Below are 22,362 nucleotides of genomic sequence, written 5' to 3' on the forward strand. Positions count from 1 at the left end.
TGTGGGAAGTGAATTAAAAAGAAAAATGGGAGAAATAGATGCAGCAAAGGCTGAGATACCCGTCGGATATTCTTAGCAGGCAATTATTGATGGCAGTGGTGTTTTTTTTAAGTATTATATGGTAAAAACAAAACAACAACATGATATTGGCTTTATATATGAGGCTGCCCTGCTCTCCAAATATCAGCATTTGTCCATTAAAATAAAACATTGGTCACCACTACTAAAGATGGTAATTTGAATGTTGTTGATGGAGTGTTGTTGGGATAACTTCAAACTGCCACAGACTTTGGTGCACTACCCATCAGGACAACAGACACAGTATAAATCAGATCCAGTGTGTTGGTTAATGGGTTTCCATCTAAAGGAGCTTTGCGGTTTGTGTGTCTGTGTGCTGAGGGTCATAGACTGGCGATGGCTCAGGGTGGATCTGAAGTTCACAGGCAGATAAGCAGGGTTGCTAATTGATTAGTGTGGTGCAGTGGAAGCTTACGGTGACGTGAGCTAATGCTAACAGCTCAAGGCTCTTAGGATGCCTGCTCTCTTCCTGAGAGCGTCTCTAAGCCGAGGCTAAAAGGAGTAGAAGAGACAGCGGGGCAGATTAGATTTACACTAATCCCACTGGGGAGATTGGGACTATACGTTCCCTCTATGGATTCACTTTCTTTCCCCCCCCATCCCACTCCCCCTTGTCTATATATATTTAATTCCCCAATGAAGCCCTCTTTCCCTGTTGGATTTAGCAATATTTTTAGATTTCCTCCTCCTCCTAGTGCATCCGTTTACACACCCAGTATCCGTATGCGTTTGTTATCCTGTGAGTGAGAAGTCTGTATGTTGCCCTCTTCCCGAGTTGGTTTAATGATCTTATCCAGCAGCAGAGCTGGCAGCTATTCTTACAGCTGCTAAGAGGAGGAGAGATGCTTCATTGAGGGTGAGAAGAGAGGAAAACGATGGGATGGATGATAAGTGCCCCCATTCAGGCCAGGAGAGGGAAGGACAGAGGTGGGGAAAGAGACCAAGAGGGGAGGAGAGGGATGGCCAAAGCAGTCTGTTAAAAAATGCTACCAGCTTGGAGAAGTATAAATTAAGATAGTGGAAGACGGGGCTTAAAGCTGCTGTTTGGAGGTGGAGAAAAGGCAGGGAAGAAGTCATTTCTTTCAGAGGAGACGGGGATAAAAACATGGATTCTGAGAGGCAACGCCGCCAATAGCTGTAAGATTTTCCAGGCTTGCAGCAGAACTTGTGTTAGACAGACATAACTGTAACTGTACAATACGCCTTGAGTTAGTTTGTGTTTGAAGTCCCAGAGTTTTTTCTTTTTTTTTCATCCTTTGATCATAAGTCTGTCAAACTAAAGGCCACGGCACCATGGGGCAGTTCCTCCCCCGAATACTGACATACTTTTCCACCTCTTTCTTCTGTTTTTCATCTCGTCTTTCACACTTGCTCTCTGTCTCCGTTGACCTTTTCCCTACAGTGTTGTGCCTGTTATCTCTCTCTCTCTCTCCTCTCCTCTCCTCCCTCTTCATCTACTCCCTTTCCTTCCGCCTCACCTACTTATCTGATCTCTCCTTCTGATCCCCTCTGATCGCTTTTGTCCTCAGAAATCAAAATCTGTCATTCTGTGTTCAGGTCAGCATTGTCAAGGGACTGCAATTGGAGCTGTGTGAGGAACAGTGAAGGACACACAGACACACACATCTGGTTTGACTATTGAACTGCACAGGTTTTTTTAGGTTTTGATCTGCATCACTTACTTTGCCTTGTTGGGTAAAATGTTAATAGTAAGCCTACTGTCAGTATTTTGTGTTACAGATATTAGCCTTTTTGCCGGAGGTGTCTGGATTTGGCTGTTTTTATAGAATACAAAGTCTTTACATTTTACCGCATTCCTTTTCTTCATGTCTTTTTTGACCTTTTGCTCTCTTACCTTATATGTCTCTCTCCACCTCGCTATATCCATTCTTCCCCCTTCTCCGTTTCTACCTCTGTCTCCCCCACCCTCCTCACCCCTACCCGCAGAGTCACCTTATCTCTCTGCAGTCTGTCTGACTTATTTATCACTGCTCTGAAATATTAAAGAGCCTGCTGCCTCCAGTCCTGAGGGGAGTCCATGACTTTTACTTATAACAGACATACACACACGCACACGCACACACACGCACACACACGCACAACGTAACTCATAATGTCTTCTGAAGATGGGAAATGCTCTGCAGCGCTACTTTGTGGACAAACTACACATCATCTCCTGGTTCTTACAGACTGTTGACATGTCAGTTCCATGACAGCCGTTAACATTAGTTTGTTTTGCAAAAGAAAGAAGTCCTGAAACAAATAGAAAATTGTCAGGAAATTAGTTGGCAGCTATTTTGGTGATGGTTTCAATAATTCTCCAAGCATAAAGGCCAACATTTGGGTAGCTTCTCATATGTGAGGATTTTCTGCTTCTCTCTTTTGTATGTCATTGTAAACAGAATATCTTTGTGCTATATGTCTGTTGATCTGACAAAGGAACGCTGCAAAAATGTCCCCTTGGACTGTAGGAAGCTGTCATGGACATTTTTTACTATTTTCAAAGCCCAAAGGAATACTCACTTAATTTAGAAAATAATCAGCCGCATTGATGATGAAACCAATCAGAGCTAGTCTTGACTGAGCTACAAGCAGCACAGCAGTTACTCTAGCTGCTCGATGCTGCCTAAAGACTTAATTGATGTGATAGTGAGAAAATCTTCAGCTTTTCTCAGTCAATAATCAATCAATAATCATTTAACAACAAGTTAAGGCCTAACAAGCTAATTTCTCCTCTTGTTGCAAGTCTTATGGTTGATTTTGAATATTATAGTATTGGTAAAATATAATCTCTTTCAAGACTATAATCTAGTCTTGAAAGAGTACCTGATTTAAGTATTAAGTCAAGTCAATTTTACTTATACAGCCCAAAATCACAAATTGGCTTCAAAGTGCTTTACATAAATACAACCTCTATCTTTAGACACTGCGTTCAGATGTAGAAAAACTTCCCTTCTAATGAGGAAAAAAGTTGGCCGACCTGCGTGAGGGGACTTTAAACACAAAAGAGTGGGGGAAAAAATGGATGTAGCAAAGCCTGAGATATCCTTCTTCTATTCTTAGCAGGCAGTCCCTTGGGGGGCAGTGGTGTCTATGGCTGGAAATAGTGAGCAGGCCAAAGTGGAGCTGGTCTGCTCCATGATGGTGCTGCACCTGCCGTGGAAACTGGGCTGCCTTGGAGACCTGTGGCCTGACGCCTGCTGGCTCTGCAGCAGCCCCTGCGGCCCTCCCTTACAGTCACCACACGGGCACGTCAACAAATGTACAAGCTGTCAAGGGCTTTGCAAACCAAAAGTGAACAAAAATGATTAGAAGCATTTTTTAGTCCAAAATAATTCCCGACGTGGGCAAGCAATATTCGGCATATAAGCGTTTATTCAATTGATTAGCTGGACCATACTGAAAGCAGTGGTTGGACGCGTTCCACGTAAAGCTTATTAAACGTGGCCAGCGTTGGGATTGTTTTGGAAAGTGGGCACTGGGTTTGGTCTTTGGCTACACATCCTGTCCTCATTATGTTGTATGGGAACTTGGCTTTACCTAAGACATGAACCATCATGGAGCAGCATGTGTCATCATCATGGCATCATCATCTGTCTTTATACTGTTTACCACTTAGATGAATTTGACCCGAGGGAGTAAGTTAGGTATACAGATCAGTGGTTCAACAAGCCAATTAGAATTTTGTTTGGGTCCAGTCAGTGCCTTGTAGATTGAAGACTAGTGTTGGAAGACACACTGATCCCGGATTAGATTTTTTATTTTTCAGACATCCGTTACAGTCAGCTCGTGTGGGAAGGAACAAGCCTGTCAAACAAACTGATATTATGCAGGATCTACCTCTGTCGCTGTCCTTTTATCTGGCATGACTCACATGCTGAAAGTAGCTTCTTCTTTTTTAGTTTAGTCTTACTCATATCCAGTCCTTTTCTACTGTTTTGTTCCTGTATTCATAGTTTTATCATGCAAAGCCTTGTCCCCATACGCACTGCACAATCCACATGTTTCCAGAGTCCATTGAATCTAATCAATGTTCTGATTGATGGAGGTCCCACAAAGTGATGCACACACACACACACACACTCAAAAAAGCCTGTATTCTCGTAAGCAAGTTTTATGAGAACAGCAGCAGTGGATGGAGTAGATGAGTATTGATTTTTATGAATGTCTGAATATGTTTATCAGCTAGTCCAGTTTGGTTTTGCTCTATGACACACACCAAACATACTTTGCATTGATCGCTGAATTGTTTTCCTCTCTCTGATGATTGGAAACGCAGAGTTGTGGAGATGCTCGGAGGCCAGTGTTTGGACTAGTAAAGGAAAGACACATTTTCAGCATTTCATATCGGTGAATCCTCAAGAGGACGCAGGTTAGGATTAGTGTTGGATACCCTCGCTATGAACTCTGTGTGTGTGTGTGTGTGTGTGTGTGTGTAAACCTGCACATGTTGATGAAGGCCTTGATGAAGCACTTGTATCCTGTCCTTCTTCAGTGGTACTTTTTTTTCATGTCACTAATCAAACCGAGACAAGAGGCAGACAGTTTGTAATTAATGTGATTAATGCAACATCTGCCTCCAGAGTGACAGCGATAGATAGAGAGAGGGTGAGGTGAAGAAAAAGGAGGAGGATATAGATGGAAGCATCGGAATAAACAAGTGAGAAAGTAAGTTGTGAGCTGGCGTAGGAGGTAACGTAAAGGTTTTAGATGGCAGTAGTAATCCAGATGAGAACAGCAGAGTGCAGCACTATTAAAATGAAAAGCCATCAATTTATTTACACTTGCATCCACTGCAAAACAAATCAGCAGAAATCCAGGCGTCGCACTGTTCCTTATTTATGGGTGCCCCAATTATGGGCCTGCCGCCTGCTGCTGCTCAACACGCTGTATGTGAATATGGAAATTAGGTGCATGCGCATGTGAAATATGGTGTAGTTACTTTGCACCATATGCCCACCGTTGGGTTAATTTTTCATGTGTGGAATGTTGCTTAATTGAAAGAGTTGTGCCAATGAAGCCAGCTGTATGGAGATGAGAGCGATCGTGAATGGACGGACACAGGAAGGGATGAATGGAGCCCAGGAAGCTGTTGACTCAGGATGGTGGAAGCGGACCTTGGCAGGGTGTGCTGCAATGTGCCTTGTGGTGGCGAGAGTCTTTCAGAATGTCAACGACTGCAATGACACGATCTGCATTTCAATAATCATCGGGTGTCTGTATTGATAACAGGGGCGCCAGTCGATCAATCGACATACAGAAAATGATTTGTTTACTCTTTTGGATAAGAAATTAATTGTTTTTCTGTGTTGGATATACATAAGATTGATATTCACTGCAAATCAGACCATATTGCATCTTTTCAGCTATCTGCAGGTCAATATTGAAGGAATGGCCATCTTTGCCATCTTGTTGGAATGGTCAATGAACGAAACTGGTCATTATTTCTGTGTTTATGTTCAGTGAGGGCACCCGTCGATCGAACCATACAGTGGGTGTGAGTGCAGACATCGTAAGATTTGCCGCTTTTAGAAAGGATGATTCAAATGTAAAGTTAGAGTTCACGAAGCGTACAGCATTAATGAAATACCGGTGTCTGCCCAGCTTTATGCCACAGTTATATGTTGTATTTGTTTGCTATAGATGCCTACTCGGAATGGTCAAAGGCGTTCACCTCTGGCAGGAAGAAGTGGTAGAGTGGAGAGGGGGAGCTGGTGGAACAGTGGGCGTCTGTGTGTTTACTTCAATATGCAGCCTTCCTTCCTTCCTATATCGCTGTAAACAGAAAACTTGGTTTGCTTTCCTCTCAAAGTACAGCTTTGGTATTAACACTGGAAATTCTCTTATCTCACTTTCGCTCCTTTAATCTCTAAATCTTTGAGTTTCCTCTTCCCTGTGTAGATCTAACTGGGAATGCAAGCTTTGTACTCATCACGATTTATTTCACTTTCGTTTTCTCGCCATGCCTTTCATTGCCTTTTCTGTTTTGATATCAGGAGATGATGTATCAAGAGAGGAGGAGGAGGAGGGGAGCAGTGAGAGAAAGGTAGAGTTTTAAGTTCAGGTTGTGCTTTATGAAAGCCACATGCATGATCACCCCTTCAATTAAAGCCTGTGAAAGGGAGGCAGAAAAGAACAAGGGCAAGGTTTCACTGAGACTGAGTGAAATGATATCACTGTGTTGATGTGCATTGTGCCTGCAGTGAAGCGAATATAAATGTAAAACGGTATTTCAGATCAGAGGAGCTGTATGAGTGCATGGCTCCGTGTGTGTGTGTGTGTGTGTGTGTGTGTGTGTGTGTGTGTGTGTGTGTGTGTGTGTGTGTGTGTGTGTGTGTGTGTGTGTGTGTGTGTGTGTGTGTGTGTGTGTGTGTGTGTGTGTGTGTGTGTGTGTGTGTGTGTGTGTGTGTGTGTGTGTGTGTGTGTGTGTGTGTGTGAGAGAGACGAAGCATGGGAGCAATGAGCCGTGAAGACGTAGGAGAGAAAGTCGGTGAGCGGGGATGACGAATGCACAGCGACAGAGGTCTCTCCACCACCAGCACCTTAATAGCTTCCCACCCACAAATGGTGTGGGAGATTCGTGCTCCCATTCCAATGAAGTTGACAACATCAGTGTCCTCAACTAAAAGTGCAATAATGGTGAGTCTTTGTGGGAAATGTAGCTTCTGAATTATTTACTGAGATCTTTATCAGATTGGATTCGAGCTAATTTAGTCTTTAATGGCTCAGGAAGGGCATCTAAGGTGTGTGTGTGTGTGTGTGTGTGTGTGTGTGTGTGTGTGTGTGTGTGTGTGTGTGTGTGTGTGTGTGTGTGTGTGTGTGTGTGTGTGTGTGTGTGTGTGTGTGTGTGTGTGTGTGTGTGTGTGTGTGTGTGTGTGTGTGTGTGTGTGTGTACATTCACAGGTTTCTGCCTCCTCGGTGAGGCTGCTCAAACATAAAAAGGCATTCAGACAGATGCGCTTACTCTACCAGGAGATCCGCTGCACCAATTAATCAATCAGGAAATGATTGATAAGCGGCTTCAATCACAGCAGGAAAGAGACTGAGATGCTCTTCTTCTTAGACATCCATTTTGTGTGTGTGTGTGCGTGTGTGCATGGAATGACAGACAGACACTGACATGGTCCATTAGCTCCTGATTAAACACCCTGCTGTGGCAGCTCTCAGCAGTTCAGTGTTGACATAATGTATGTGCATGTGACAGGTTGGCATTGTTTAGGAACGCATCACGTGTGTGTGTGTGTGTGTGTGTGTGTGTGTGTGTGTGTGTGTGTGTGTGTGTGTGTGTGTGTGTGTGTGTGTGTGTGTGTGTGTGTGTGTGTGTGTGTGTGTGTGTGTGTGTGTGTGTGTGTGTGTGTGTGTGTGTGTGTGTGTGTGTGTGTGTGTGTGTCAGAAAGAGAAAGAGGCGTAGCTGACATTTACTTAGCTCTTCTCCTCTAGGCTTTTTGTGCCCCACATTCAAAAGAGGGAGAGGAACACCCTCTTGCTTTATGAAACTTTTGCCTGCAATCCACACAACTCTGTGTCCGTCACTATGTCACATCCTACTGTTTGTCTTGGACACATGGATAAAATAAACTGTTAAGAACTTTAAAAAACAACTCAATCAGAAGAGTGTACAATTATAGACTGTGCAATGTGGTTATTTCAGTACAGGTATACCATTTTTCTATTGATTACCAGAAAACATATTAAACTGCCATGTAAATCATTATTGAGATATGAAATTACCTTTATCAGAAAAAAAGATTTTGGCCATATCGCTCAACGCTATTACATTATTACATGTCATCAATAAAGATCATTTGATTTAAAGAACAAATTCCCATTTTGTTCAAAATTTGTCCTTGTCAAGTCTTACAACGACACTCATATGTACATTAAAGGAATTATCGGTCAGTCTTATTGTTCTCACTGTCAGACTGCAAAAAACTCCAAGACATGCTGGCAGAATGTACAGTTCTCATTTGTTGTGAAAAATTACCATTTAAAGTTCAGCTGAAGCTACCATGAGGATTTAGAAGTCTCAGTTGGACAAATCAAGTGGGCATCGACAAAGGTTACTGTCTTTTTATTTCAAATCCCTCCACTGCAGGTCAGTACAAATCTGTCCGGGGAAACACAAAAGGGAATTTTGTACTAAAAATCCTTTTTTTGATTAATTCAGACTGCTGAAGCCTCGTGTTAACTTAGGGATGCACACAATGGAGACTGGGGATTTCGTCTCCATTATTTCCACTGCAATTGTATTAGGAGGGGATCTTTTTTACAACCAGTATGGACAGGAGGAATGATAACGGCTACATGATAAATGGCTAAATACTTAGCTCACACTTGGACCTCTCAGCCCAAGAGAAGAATCAGGAAGGTTCCTAATTTAAGAGTTATGAGCTTAATTTGCATACTTACGGGTTGCCTGTAAACACATTATGGCAAAAACAGCTGAAAAACCGACAACTGGAAAAAAGAGAAGACGGCATTTTAACTCTGCATTTAAAGAGCATTGCTGCTGATTAGTGTAATATAAATAAACTCCCTCTGGTTTTCCTTTTTTGCAAGGGAAGATGTCAGCAGTATATTCCACACCCACACACAAAGTAATTGTGCAGGAGTGTGTATATAAATAGACCAGAGGTAGGTGTTTTGGGTCTGAAGGATAAGTGAAATTCTAATAGATGCCAAAGAACAAACCTATGGAGACACCAAGCATCTTCATTATATTAGTGTCTTAATCCCTATCTCTTCTCTTACTTGTAGCTATAGATCGGCACTTTCCAGTATTGGATTCAAAACCTATTGTTATGTACAGATGTGTTTATATTAGAGATAAGAGGTTTCACAAACCATCTTTATCGGTGGAACAATCTGAACCATTTTTTATTTCTGGAATATATAACGCAACACTATTATCTCTTTGTCCATGGTACAAGACAGACAGGCAGGCAGGAAAATAAATCATTCAACTGTTACTTTAACTTACTTTCTAATTTGCCGTTCTCGCTTCCAAATAATCGAGCCACTTAACTCTCCATTTATACGAAATCTCACACTTTGGGATCCTTTTTACTTCGGAAATATTAATGGTTTCTCAGAGTTGCATTTAACAATATAACTGAACACGCAAAAGTAGTAATCCTGGCCATTCATAAGCTAAAGAAAAGCGCATCACCCATTGTAAATGTATAGAACATATTCCAACAATGTAATCCATCAAATCACACTTCAGATTGTTATTGTATTAATGATTCAATTCAGAGTTTTACATTTTTTTTTTTTTTAAAAATGGTTTATTTAAAAAGGGTGTATGCAAAAGAAGTTGACAGAAGTGAACTTTGCATAAACTCCAGCTGATCTGGCGGCGAGAAACCTTTTACTTCCCTCACAAAAAAATGAAACAGCTCTCACCTAGATTATTTTATAGTTAGTTTGATGTTCAGTTCCAGAATTATTAAGTCTATTTATTAAGGTAGGCCTTTGGTAGGTAGAATGGTATTGGCCGATTAATCTGCTATCGGCTTTTTCCTGCTCAAAACTATCATTATTATTATATCGTCCATTTAAAATGCACTATGGGTCGACCTCTACTTTAAATATAGCGGTATCTGTCCTCAGCACAAGGACAACTGTGAGCCGAGGGATATCTGAGAAGTGCTTAACCAAACCCGCTGAGTCCTGAACACGAGCAGTCATCATTCTAGCCTTACATCTGTTCATTTATGAAAACTGCAAAATATGCAATAATGTAGTCTGCCTCCTGTCATAATTCTATAGGCATCGACCTTCACTTTTTATCAGATAAGGTTTGCTATTTCTCAGAATTTATCAATTTACTGTCTACTTGTCAATGTGAGTGCATGTAGATTATTTCTACAGATTGCTACCATTTTAGTTTTGTTCAATCGTCAGTTGAATGCTGTAGCTGACAATTATTTTCATTAAAGGTTCATCTGTTCAGGATTTTTTTCAACTAATCAATCAATCTGCAATTTTAAAGAGTTCAAAGGGTTGTTTTCATATTGCTTTTTTTTTTTACTGACAACAGTCCAAACCTGAAAGTAACTAGAATTACATAAACCAGAGAAAAGCAGCAAATCCTCATATTAAAGATGCCGGAAATAGTGGCGTAGAGTTGTTAGTAACCATTATTTAGTTTATTGTTAATCTGGAGATGATTTTCTAAATAAAAAAAGGTCTAGTCAATAACGTCTAGGAGCACTATGAAATTAAGTGTTTTTACTACGTTTTACTATCTTCTGGGATTTTTTATGTCATGATACTCTTTTGAGTTGTTGTGCTTTTAAATTCCTAATAAAAATCAAATCAAAGTAAATTTAATTGATTAACCTTTTCGGTTTTACACTGGTTAATAAACTAATGTCACATAATAGAATCAGAACAATGTCCTGATTTTGTTTTACGAATAAGACGGATAGAGCTATTATTCTTGGTACATAATGCCTTTGCTTGCACTAAACAATCAATAATACATTTCACCTCCCTGAAAACAAAGGCTCATCTGTGCAGGAAATGTTGACCCTTCAACTTGGTGACATCGCTCCGTTTGTTTCTGCAGCCCCCACCCCTCCTCCCCCCTTTTCAACCAATACGATCAGAGTCTGTCTTTTCCTAAAGGAGACTCTGAAGAGGAGACTCGTGGGAAGTCTCCTTTACTCTGTAATGTAGGAGGAATGTCTAATAATAATTCAGAATTATCATTTGCTTTCTTACAGCCGTAGTAAAGACATAGGTGTATGAGTTGTTGTTGGTAGCTCTTGGTAATAATAGACTATGTGGATGATGGGAAAGTATCCAAAGCATTGTCTGTGCTGAGATCCCGGAACAATAATACCTCTCAACACTCTCACAGTAACATCATGTTCTAGCATATATAACCCTTAATCATGGCTGAAGTGTTGCTTGAAATCGAGCTAAACAAAGGAGCTTTGGAAAAAAGCGTCACTATAAATGAATTTCTGTGTTGTTGTCAAAGCAGAGAAAAACTGAAAAATATGGAACTGATTGAAAAAAGCATATGAATAAAGTGGGAAAGGGAAGCACAACCAGTCTGTACTTGTTTGTGTGTCAGTGTATTTTTTAATCAGTCCCACACCTCCAAGAAACTTGGAAGCTGATAGAAAGCAATTCTCTATTCACTTCCTTTTTTTTTATGTCTTTTTCTCTCCTCATTTTTCTCACCTGGGTGCACATCTAAAATGATGTTATCACCTCTGCTCTCTTCCTCTTACCTCATTTCATCTTTTTTGCTTCCATCACTTTTTTTTTTTCTCCACTCACTGTTGTGTTTATGGCCTGTGCTGATTTATGCCGGTTGGCGTTATTCTAATTGCCGACCCTTCGCTCCCTGAGACAGGCATGTGAAGTGTGGAGCACCCGGCCAATATGAAATAACTGTTTCCATCTATCTGTCTGTGACACACACAAACAGAGCGAGCACAAAGACAGGAAGTCTGTGGAAACTGATAGGCAAGAAAAAGAACACATTAAACATAAATTATGTACAAAATGTAATGATTTTTTTTATGAGAGTTCCATGGCAACTTAGTATGCATCCACTGACTTTGAGATACGGTTGAAAGCTTTAAAAAAAAGCTAGTAAGTGGACATTAAGATTCTGTTCTCACTAGAGAGATTGTATTTTATTCTGTATTTGAAGCTGAGGCACAGAGGCTCTGCCGAATTATTGAGTTTATCCGCCAATGTCTGAAAATGACTGGTACATAAACATATGCAAAATATCTCACTCAATACATATCATGAACACAACAATTTAAAGTAACCTTATCACAAATGTGTGCATTAAAACAAATATTATCAGCCAATATATTGTACTATTACTCAGATATCCATATTGGTATCATCAGCAAATATCCAGTATCGGTCAGGCTGTAATACAAGCAGCTCAAATCCCTGCACACTCCGGCACCACCGAGCCTTGGAAATGATGCTGAGCCTCCTCTCTATAAACTAAACATCAGTCTATTATTGAGTCGATGTCCAGGCCGTAGACACTGACAGGGCGCTCTTACTACGAGGTTAGGCTGCAGGAAGCTATGGATCAGCCAGACGGCCTCTTTCTAATAGACTGTTTAGGTTTAATATGAGTTCTCACCTCCTCTAATGGACCCGGCTGTCACAGGAAGGACACACGATGAGATCTCACTCCCAAGTTGTGTTTGTATTACGAATGTAGAGGCAGACTGATGGCTTTGGGTCCGTTCACTGCCTGAATGCGAATCAACTCCCTAATAGTTCCCTTCACTTTATGAGTAAAGAGGGGCAGGATGTGTCTCTGAGTGTGTATCTGTGTGTTTGGAGTCGCTAGACGGTCACCTTTGCTGTTAAATCTACTTTATTGGCAACTGAATGAGCCAACAACCTGCGGTCTGTTGTCCTCAGGAGGGAGGGGGGCTTTTTGTGTTAACTCAACTTTTAGGGGACTTTGAATGAGACGTCTGCCGAGGTGGGACAGATGTTCAGCCAATCGGAAGCTTTGGCAGCTGTAACCATGGTTACCATATGTTCTTATCTTCCCAGTCTTACACCTCTCGTTCCTTCACAGTCAGAGAGAGAAAAGAGCCGAGGCTGTCTCTGTTTAGCCAAGAGGCAGTATGTCATGTCGAGTTCTCCCTCTCTGTCTCTGTCTCTCTCTCTGAAGGATGAAGGCACTGAAGCATTTCCTGGCACTTTTAATGGACTTCTTTTCAACTTTCCAGTCTTGATCCACTTTTATAGCTCTGCTTTTTGCCTTGAAATCCTTGTTCACTTTACAGAAGTCATTTATGTCCTCTTTTACGCTGTCAGCCACGCAGCACAGTGTCGGCCATTACACATACCCTCTGAGACATGACGGGTATTTGAATATGAATGTTGCTCTCAGAGTGGTTTATTTTTGAATGTTTCTTGAGCTAATGTAGCGATGTGTGTGTGTTGGCAGCGAAAGGAGATTTGAGGTTCACAGCACCACCACCGTCGCTCTGCCCCAGCCCTCCATCCCTGAGCCCATCTGTGCTCAGAATGTTTGTTGTGGTTTTAGGAGAGATTTAAGAGCTGGGAAAGGGAAATAGTTTTGGGATGCCTGGGTAAAATCTGCGTGTTTGGGCGCCAGGGGGTGTTCTCAAGGCCACACAAACACTTCCAATCTGGCTCCAGGCTCACACTGCACAGGAAGCAAATTATTGAGTCGCAATACTTAGTCAGTTTTTATAAAACAAAATGTTGCTTGTTTGAGGAAATGGGTCAATATTTAAGGTACTATCTTTGATAGTCTGTATAAATATAAATATTCCTTTATTTACAGGTGAAAAATGCACATAATTTAAAAACACCGATATATATCTTGGTTGGCTCAACATGTAATGCACCAACAAGACAAAACAGACTAAAAGATAAAAAATTGTCATGCAGTTGGCTGTTAGATTTATTTTCTTTTGTTTAGGAAACACAAGATGTTAATATGTTATATAAACAAAAGAACCTATACAGAATAAATTCACAAAAGAAAATCTTAACTCCAGGTCAAGATAATTACTCAGCACATGTCTGCTTAAAAAAATTGAGCCAACAGACTGATAATACATTCTCACCACAAGGTCTATTTAGTATCTGTTCTGGAGCTTTCAGTTTATTGAAATGACCTTCTTCAGCAGCTGGAGTTTGCTCAGTTATCAAGGAATTGTAAATGCAATTTAACTCCAGCATGTGTTGACTGTTGTATCGAAGCTGAGCCACAAAAATGGCTATAAAATGGACTTTGGGGAGATTTCTTTTGTTGTTTCCAATGTCAAGAATTAATTTTAATTCTCAACCTTTTCATGTGTTCAAGTGTGCTGAAGTGTTGTCTGCCTGCTTCACATTCATGTGTAAGTACAAATTAGAGGGTTTCTATTTTTGTAACGTACAAACACACACAATCTCCCACTCACTGCACTTGGCATAGCCTTGACACATACAAAGCTCAGGTGTGACATAATTCAATTAGGCCTCCATGCTCATGCTTTCCTCGGCCCTGTGGACAGACTGAGCTCTGCAATGTCATCCTGAGGAGAGGCATACTACACCTCTGCAGTAAGCACATGTGTTTCTAGAACACCAGCCCTTTTTGCCCTGTTTAAGTATCAATATAATCTATTTGTTTCCTCGTTAATTTAAGATAAAGACAAAATGATATCCCTCCTGTCCGTAGCATTAAGCACATAGAAGTTTATAGTCATTGCATACTGGGAAGACTGGACTGCAAATGTAGTCTCCTCAGAGATCAGCCTTGTGATTATAATTTAAAATTTGTGAATTGGAAATCAAAACAACAAAGGGTAATATTTTGAGATTCTCTGCCTCCAGACTCTCTCTTCTATTATCTAGTATCCACTGCTTTCTCTGTGTTTCACAGCTTTGATCGTTTTCTGTCACTTATATCTTAAGACGGGGGACACTGTCTCTCTTTCTCTCTTTTTCTCTTTAATGATGTGCTTGAGTGATGCTAATGAATAGTTCTTACTCTCCTCCTCGGTCTCTCCCCGCTCTGTTTCTGCTTTATCTTCTTCTCTCCATCTGCCGGCTTGATCTGTCAGAGAGACCGCAGAAAGAGATTTTTCTACTTGGGTTATGAAACTCCCTCAGGGTGATTCTAAAGGAACGCTCAGATGACTTCCCTCATTTCTGCCGGCCTGGCGATGTGATTGATGGAAGTGTTTAAAAGGCCTGACTATTTCTGTTGGGCTGTCCATCTGAGTGACTCACAGTGAGCAGGCAGGAGGGAGCATTTGGCTAGATGATAGAATGGGTGAAAAGTCTGTAGGTGGATTTGTTGAGATAGGAAGGTGTTTGTGTATGTGTGTGGGTTGTGTACTTATTGTATGTGCATACAGGCCTTTGTGCCCGTATGTGCAGTGCAAGTGAAGTGTGGTGTGAAGGAGAGCCCAATGTGACGCTCTGCATAGCCACGACTGATTACACTCTGAGCCAACTCTCCTGTGATGGGACTGGGAGTCACAATAATACCTTTCTCTTCTGAAATAAGGTTTTAAATCAATGAGTTGATGCAGAGAAAATTGACAAATTTGATAATATATAAGTTGTTTAAGTAAATGCAAAATGCAAAAACATTGGCATTATTCAACATTATTATAGTTTTATTTTCTAAAATTGTATTAAGTTACATATCAACTGTCAAATTACTTTACGTTTTTGATCAATTCTCAACTCTCTCTCATCGGCTGCATTTTCAACTGCAGCGGAAAGACATTTTCAGTGTAAAAGCTCCAAAGTGCCTCACAAAACAGCAGACAGACAAAAGCTACCAACTTCTGTATCTGGTGAATATTGTGGAGCATGGAGAAGCTAAGTGACCTACAACCATCAGATATCCAGTTAGTCATCTTGCAATATGGCTTAAAGTGAACATACAAAACATATGTCTCTCACTCATTTTTTTGGGGGGAGACTTATTTGTGGTTATACAGTAGTTTAATGTGAACTGTTGAGTTCTGACAACTAGGAGCTATGAAACATTGTTTTTACATTTAGGTCCCCGTTTTCGTTTGCACTATGAACAAGTTTGCACAATAAAGCACAGGGAGCGCAATTCACATCGTGCTGTTGGTCCCACCCTATTTTGCTGATCAACCAACAAATGAAGCATTGCACCAACAAAGGCAGGAAAGAAGATGAAAAGATGATTTAAACAAATAAATAAAAAGGCTTTGCAATTGCATTCAACACGTATCTCAAATCTCAAGGATTCAGACACAGTGTGTTTTGGGGACTAACACTGAATGTAGACATAACTTTTGTTTGTCTTTCTTTCACCCTCTTTCACATTTGTACTTTCTCCACTGCTGTGCATTGGCAAGTAAATAATTTTAGTTCTTGACATCTGCTGCTTTTATTACTGTCTGTGTCTCATTTGGCAGGAATCACTCTATTCTATTTGGGTTCTGCTCTCTCATCTCTTTAGCTCCTCCTGCATTCCTCCATTGTGCTCCTGTGCCAATCACTCATTTTGTTCCCTCCCGTATTACTATGCTTGATCCTTGCCATCTTGTCTTCATCCCCTTATCCCATAGTCTTCATCCCCTTCTATCCCTCACTCATCCATCCTTCCTTCTTTTCATCCTCTAAACTGGCACAGAGGCTGCAGCCAGGTGTTTGATGTGTCGATCGGGTTAGCCAGCAGGTTAGATTGTCAGATAACCAAGACTTAGCCTCCACTTCCCATTCTGTCAAGGTTGTCTCTGCAAAGTCGAACACACCTGCAGTCACAAAGATTGATGGCAATCAAATGGTCAAAAGGAATGTAGCTGGAAGGAGGCTTTGTGAACTCAGTGCCTTGTGAAGGACTGACAGGCAGACAATTAAACTGCATCCGTAATTGTCCCAGCAATAACCCAAGCAGACAAAAGTCTTCTTGTTCTATTTATGACCTTCAAACTCAGTATATGAGTCCCGCTTTCTGCATGGTTACCACAGGATGAAGGTATGTCAACTGTGATTGTCTTCAGTCAAGAGAGAGGAGTGTGTCAGAAGGATCCATGGTGATTTTGGACTGAACATTGCCATGGAAGCAGAGAGAAGGGACTTTGAGAAATGGAAAATTGGAAAGCATTTGGATTTCATTGGAAGAGATGGGGGGGGAAGTGTGACGGATCCCTGCAGATGAAAAGCTTCAATAACACTGAAAAGAAATAGGAGTAGATGAGTTGTTTTCATGTGTGGAGAAGAAGCAGAGGATGCAGGGTTATCTGGGTTCTTGAAAGTAATTTCCTAGAGCAGAATGAGATGTAGAGGGAGAGAGAGAGAGGCAAAGAGATGAAGGTATAGATAGAAAAGATAGCTAAATAGGGACAGTGTGTGAGCACTTGGGACATAGGGTTCATCTTTGGGTCTCTATCATATGACCTCAATCATCATATTAAGTGGCAGGAAATGTAAAACCATCTCTCTTCTGCAGTCTCAACTGGCTCATTCTTTTTTCTTAATCCACTGCTTTTTAACTACTGCAGGCTAGTTAGACCTTATCCAAACAAGTTATGAAATATGAGCTGTATAAATGCTGCAGATGAGTGGCATGTCAGCAGAATATTATCTGACATTTGTACTTGAAACTTTTTTGAACTTTGCGACCTTGGACCGGCTTGTCTTCCCTGATTGGCACAGCGCCAGCGGAGGGAGGCATTATTTGCTCGGAAGCACCGGTGGGGATGTGTGAGAAAAGATTTAGTTGGTGTTATCCGTAGAGTGAAATGGATAGAGGTGGAGATACAGTTTCTCTGGCTCAGCTCTATCCCACAGCGGGGAGTAAGTGTGAGCTTGTGTGTGTTTGATTGGCAATGAACCTTTGCTTTCTTCATCTCTGTTTATCTGTGATTCATCTGCTTTGGCAAGAAAGAAAGGGCAATCAGGTTACTGCAACTCTAACCTGATGTTTAAGCGCCTTGCCAAATATACTGTGAGTGTATTAAATTGCACTAAAAAAGTTTAGATTTTTTTTTTTCTGAATCAATGGACACTATGTTACAACATGCATATTCTGTATCAGTAATGTTCTATTGTGTTTTTATGGCTTCTATCCCAGAAGAATCACTCCTTTTCAACCTGATTATTTGCCATCAGGTTTGCAATACACCTCTGCTGGCCTTAAATGATTAGTTGATCAACAGAACATTTACTGGTTTCAGGTTGTCTATAGTTCTACTCCTCATCTATGCATATGGATATGGCATCAGCATTAGGGCTGCAACTACCAATTGTTTTCATTGAAACACTGAATTATTGTATAGTCTATAAAATGTAAAAAGAAACAACAGTCCAATAGCAAAACATATTCAATTTACAATTACATCAAATAGATAAAGGCAGCAAATTCTCATATATTTTTTTTAGTTTGAATTAATATACCGCTTGAACAAGGTCAGCTTAAAAAGAAAACCACACTCATCAATGTGAAGGTCAGAATAGATTTAGTAACATGTCTCGTACTGTTTTCGACCAAACTGGTTTTTATCTGCGGCCCAATAACTCCTCTTCTGTCCTCCTCTGCTCTCAGGCTGCTGCTGACTTTGCCAAGGCCCACCTGGCTGAGGCGCTCCGCCAGCAGCTACTGACCTACGAACGGGAGAGAGAGCGAGACAGAGAAAAAGACAAGGAGAAAGTCGAAAAAAAGGAGAGAGGCGGCCTGTCCTATCCTTCTATCCTGGAGCAGCAGATCCTGACTTTGGACAGAGAAATGCTGGAAAAGCTCTCTGCCACTTACAATGAAGCAGGTGTGTGTGTGCGTGTGTTTGTGTATGAGTTTGTTTTACACCACAAAAGCTTCGATCCCCCCCAAACTGTAAAAAGCACGTACACATAACTATGATATACTCAAATGTATCCATGCAAAAATGTGTGCAAGTTCTTGCATGTACGACAATTTGGGGATATTTTTCCCAACAGTGGTTTTGTTTGTCTCGAAACACTGGTTCATTAATTTGCAGCGACCTAAATGTTTGCATGCAGTACATCAGCTTGAATGTGTGGCCACAATAGAGGGCAGAGGCCACATACAGATAGATTTTAACCACAAGTGATGCTCATTACTGGGGGGACAATAATAAAAGCGGCAGCTAGTGCAGAGCGCTGTTTATAAATGTGCCCTATAGAGCTTCACCCAAACTATTATTTTCTGCTCCACTGTTTCACTTGACTATTGTTGAATAGTGACTGTCAGCACCCCCAGGCTGTGCTTATTCAGCTGTTTAAATACAAGCTGATCTTCACAAGGCTTGTAGTAATTATCTCTGGGGAGAGGAAAATAGGGAGGGGTGACGCAAGAGAGGGAGGGTGATGGATGGAAAGCGGTAGTGGAAGGGTCAGAGGGAAGGAGGACATTTTGCTGGTGAGAGCTATACAGTAGAGAGGGACGAGAGATGTGTGCAAGAGGCAAAATGAAGAGTGGGCAATAAGGAAGACAGGAAAGGGACAAACGGAGAGCGGGGCGTTCAAAGCGTGATGAGGATGAAAACATGGATACAAAGGGTGATGAAAAAGTCTGATCTGAATGAACAAAAACAAACCTTTAGGTGAGAGAACAAAAAATCCCAGAGCAGAGTCATACAATGCAATTTAGAGACAATTAGGCTTCAATCATCAACACATTTGTTTATTCCATAACTGCCTTTGTTTTTTAAGATTATCACCGTAGACTGTATCTAAGAATAGATTATGATAAAGATAAAACATGTTTATAATCTGTCTTGTAAACATGACAGAGTCATTACCGTAAGGTAGTTGCAACAGAGTAATGAGTTGCGTGTGCTTTCTCATCCACATGTTAATTCAACATCTATCCTCAAGGGGGATCAATTTTTTTTTTTTATTCCACGGCAGAAACGTTATTGGCTTATTGATCATGCAGGAGAGAGAGTTGAAATACGGATTATAAGACGATTACATGGACTTAGTGTGGTGACATGCTGCAACCTCAGGATCCAGCGTTCCTGTGGGAAAGTCCTGTTTCCTTCCGGTGCCTCTGATTGAACCGACCCTCTCAGCTGAGAGTGAAGCTGATTTAACGATGGATAAATGGAGACGCAGTGAAGAGGTTTTGGTTTTTACAGAGAATCTAATGACAGACATGTATAATGTTGTCATTCTTTAAAGGGAAATTCTGGTTTTAGCTTCAACGTTTTCCCATCGCACCTATAGATTATAGTAACAATGTTATACAGCGGCACAACTAAAAACATTGAACAGTGTAACCAGACGGCCTGCATAGAGAGCTGACATGTGACCCACATGTAATTTGGTGTGGGGGTCTTTGGTATGAAAGGGCCATTGTGAAGGACTCACATCCTCTAGAGAAAGATCGGCCATATGATACGCTGATTGTTAAAGTGAAGAATTAGAATCTCAAGACCTGGAGCCTCCAGTCTGGAGGCGATTGTTCATTATTACCGAACAGAGAAGGTTATATGCAGCTAGATGCATTGCCCCTTTTCTTACAATCACCTGCTCTCAACTTCTTCATACGATTATATTCTTTCTGAGCGGTGTAAATGTCCCCTCCTGATCCCTCTGCCTATTTCTGTTTTGAAGCTATGTGGCCTTTTGCATCCATGCTCCAAAGTGTCCATATCTTTTCCTTATCAGACTATATTTCTATCAGTGCCTGACACTGAGCTTATAGACACTTTAACAGTAAAGCTCGATTACAATGAAAATGCTCCTGCTTTGTAACATCTAAGCATTAGACAGTCGGGGATTGAATTTGCTGCAGTATTTGTCCAATCTTTCTTGTCAGCGTCTCAGGAGGGGATCTGCTGATCAGGTAATTGTTGTACATTCTTGTCCTTGTATCTGATTTAACAATCGCATCATTTAGGGTGCACAGCTCCCCACTTTCTGTCGCAATCAGGGCCTTAATTAAGCTGGCAGGGGAGGAAGAGAGAGGGGAAAATGGAGAGACTCGCTCTCAATCGAGCTCCCAGTCCCCAGGACAACGGCGTATCAGATTTATCGCCCTGTTCATTCATCCCTCTGTTGTTTATCAGCCAACAAAAGAGCTTGAAAGAAAGATAAGAGAGATGGGACTTTGATGGAATGTCCAGGAGCTTGGTCTATTATGGAAACAGTCTCCATAATGCGCTTTGGTATTCTGTTAGTACTAACCTTTTATGTAGCCGTGTGGCATGTCTCTCGGCACACGTTTGCACCCACGCAAGCACAGAACAGTGTCTAGTAGTGCATAGTCAATACTCAGTAGTGATTGATACAAGTAGCATTATTGAGCAATAGGAATGGTTAATATTGCAGGATTTTTTTAGGGGAACAAAGCATTTTCATCATCTATCTTATAAAATACACACAATATGGAAAAATACAAAAAGTTTTTCCACATGTATTTATTCACTGTATTATAAAATAATGTTTTATGGACAGGTGATATAAAACAGTGAATGCGTAGAGAATGAGCCCTCTTCTCACGTATAGCAAGCAACATGGACACACTTGGAATAATTTTAGTGTCTTAAAAAAAGGCAAAAGGCTGAACTCCCAGAAAGCAGAATTGATATTTTATTGCAAAAATATGTTTCTTTATACAATATAGTGCTATAATAACTTACTGCTTCTTTAGTAGGTAGAATTGTTTATCAGGCTCTCCTAAAGTGCTAGAGACAATATAATTGTTCTCAAAACTCTCCATTTACTTTTTTCTTTTCTCAGCTTTGCATTCGTTTGCGGTTATGATTATTTTTAGCAGAATGTTGACGTCGTGGTTTTCTGTTAAAGCTATGAGTCATTTCATTTTTCTGCTCTGACTCCAAATGTTTGAATCTTTTTTTTGGGACTGTTATTTTTCTCTTTGAAGCGTCTCATTACTTTAAGAAACGCTCTACATTCCATTCCCCTTACTTAATGTTTGTTCACAACAAGTATGTTTGCAGGGGTTTGTTCAAACTCTTCAGAGTTTCATCCTTTAGTTCACTTTGTTTGTTGTTATGCGAGCAACGCAATTTGGACTGTTGTGGCAACAAATAATGACGCCAGTACCAGTCTTATAGCCCCCAGTTATGTTCACTGTGAATGTTATTGTGAGGTATTTTTTCTGACTTTAGTTGTTTATCACTATAGTAACTATGGACAGGTCAGAACAATTCTTAACTTACACCATTTATCAGATTCATGCTACAGTAGTGAACAGATCTGAATAGAAGCCTTTGGAAATAAAGCTACACTGAGGCTTCAGTAACTTGATAAAAATGGACCTACAGGTTCTCGTGGAGCTGAGGGATTGATAAAATTGAGTGGGAAGTTGTGATTCTACCATGATTTTTGATCATAATAAGGCCAAACACGATGTTCTGAATCTGTGTTGTGTAAAGTGTATGGATATCAATAATTAAGCCTGCTTTCTGTTGTTTATTTGTGTGTGTAGTGGCGTCTGTGGTTTGCTCGCTCACAGCGCTATGTGTTAAAGAATAAATTCCAGTCTGGCATTTTTTTAAGCTGTAGTGTTAAAATAAATAAAGGATGTGTTGATGTATGATTAAGGATTGAAAATTGATCAAACTTTATATAGTTGATGGCAATCAATAACAATTTGCCTTGCCTGTATTTTCGGTCCTGCTCTACAGAATAAGTTCCCAAATGCTACAGCCTTTGGCAACACTTGACAAACTGTGGACATACAGAAAGACAACATAACAGAACAGAGTGTCTGCAGGATACAAAAAGACAAAATTCTTCCTGAAATGAAGTTCAGTTAAATTAAAGAATAAGCAAAAAGAT

General features: G+C 40.7%; 1 protein-coding gene across 1 annotated transcript in view; it reads left to right on the plus strand.

Moving 5' to 3' along the window:
- ppm1lb (protein phosphatase, Mg2+/Mn2+ dependent, 1Lb) overlaps positions 1 to 22,362 on the plus strand; it is a 41,454-nt gene that overhangs the window by 10,921 nt on the left and 8,171 nt on the right. Inside the window, exon 2 of the mRNA XM_054597704.1 lies at positions 18,140 to 18,356. Within this exon, the coding sequence (XP_054453679.1) occupies positions 18,140 to 18,356 (217 nt within the window). The remainder of the gene's footprint in view (positions 1 to 18,139; positions 18,357 to 22,362) is intronic.

This window comes from Anoplopoma fimbria, chromosome 1, assembly GCF_027596085.1.
Source record: "Anoplopoma fimbria isolate UVic2021 breed Golden Eagle Sablefish chromosome 1, Afim_UVic_2022, whole genome shotgun sequence".
Classification (NCBI taxonomy): Eukaryota; Metazoa; Chordata; class Actinopteri; order Perciformes; family Anoplopomatidae; genus Anoplopoma; species Anoplopoma fimbria.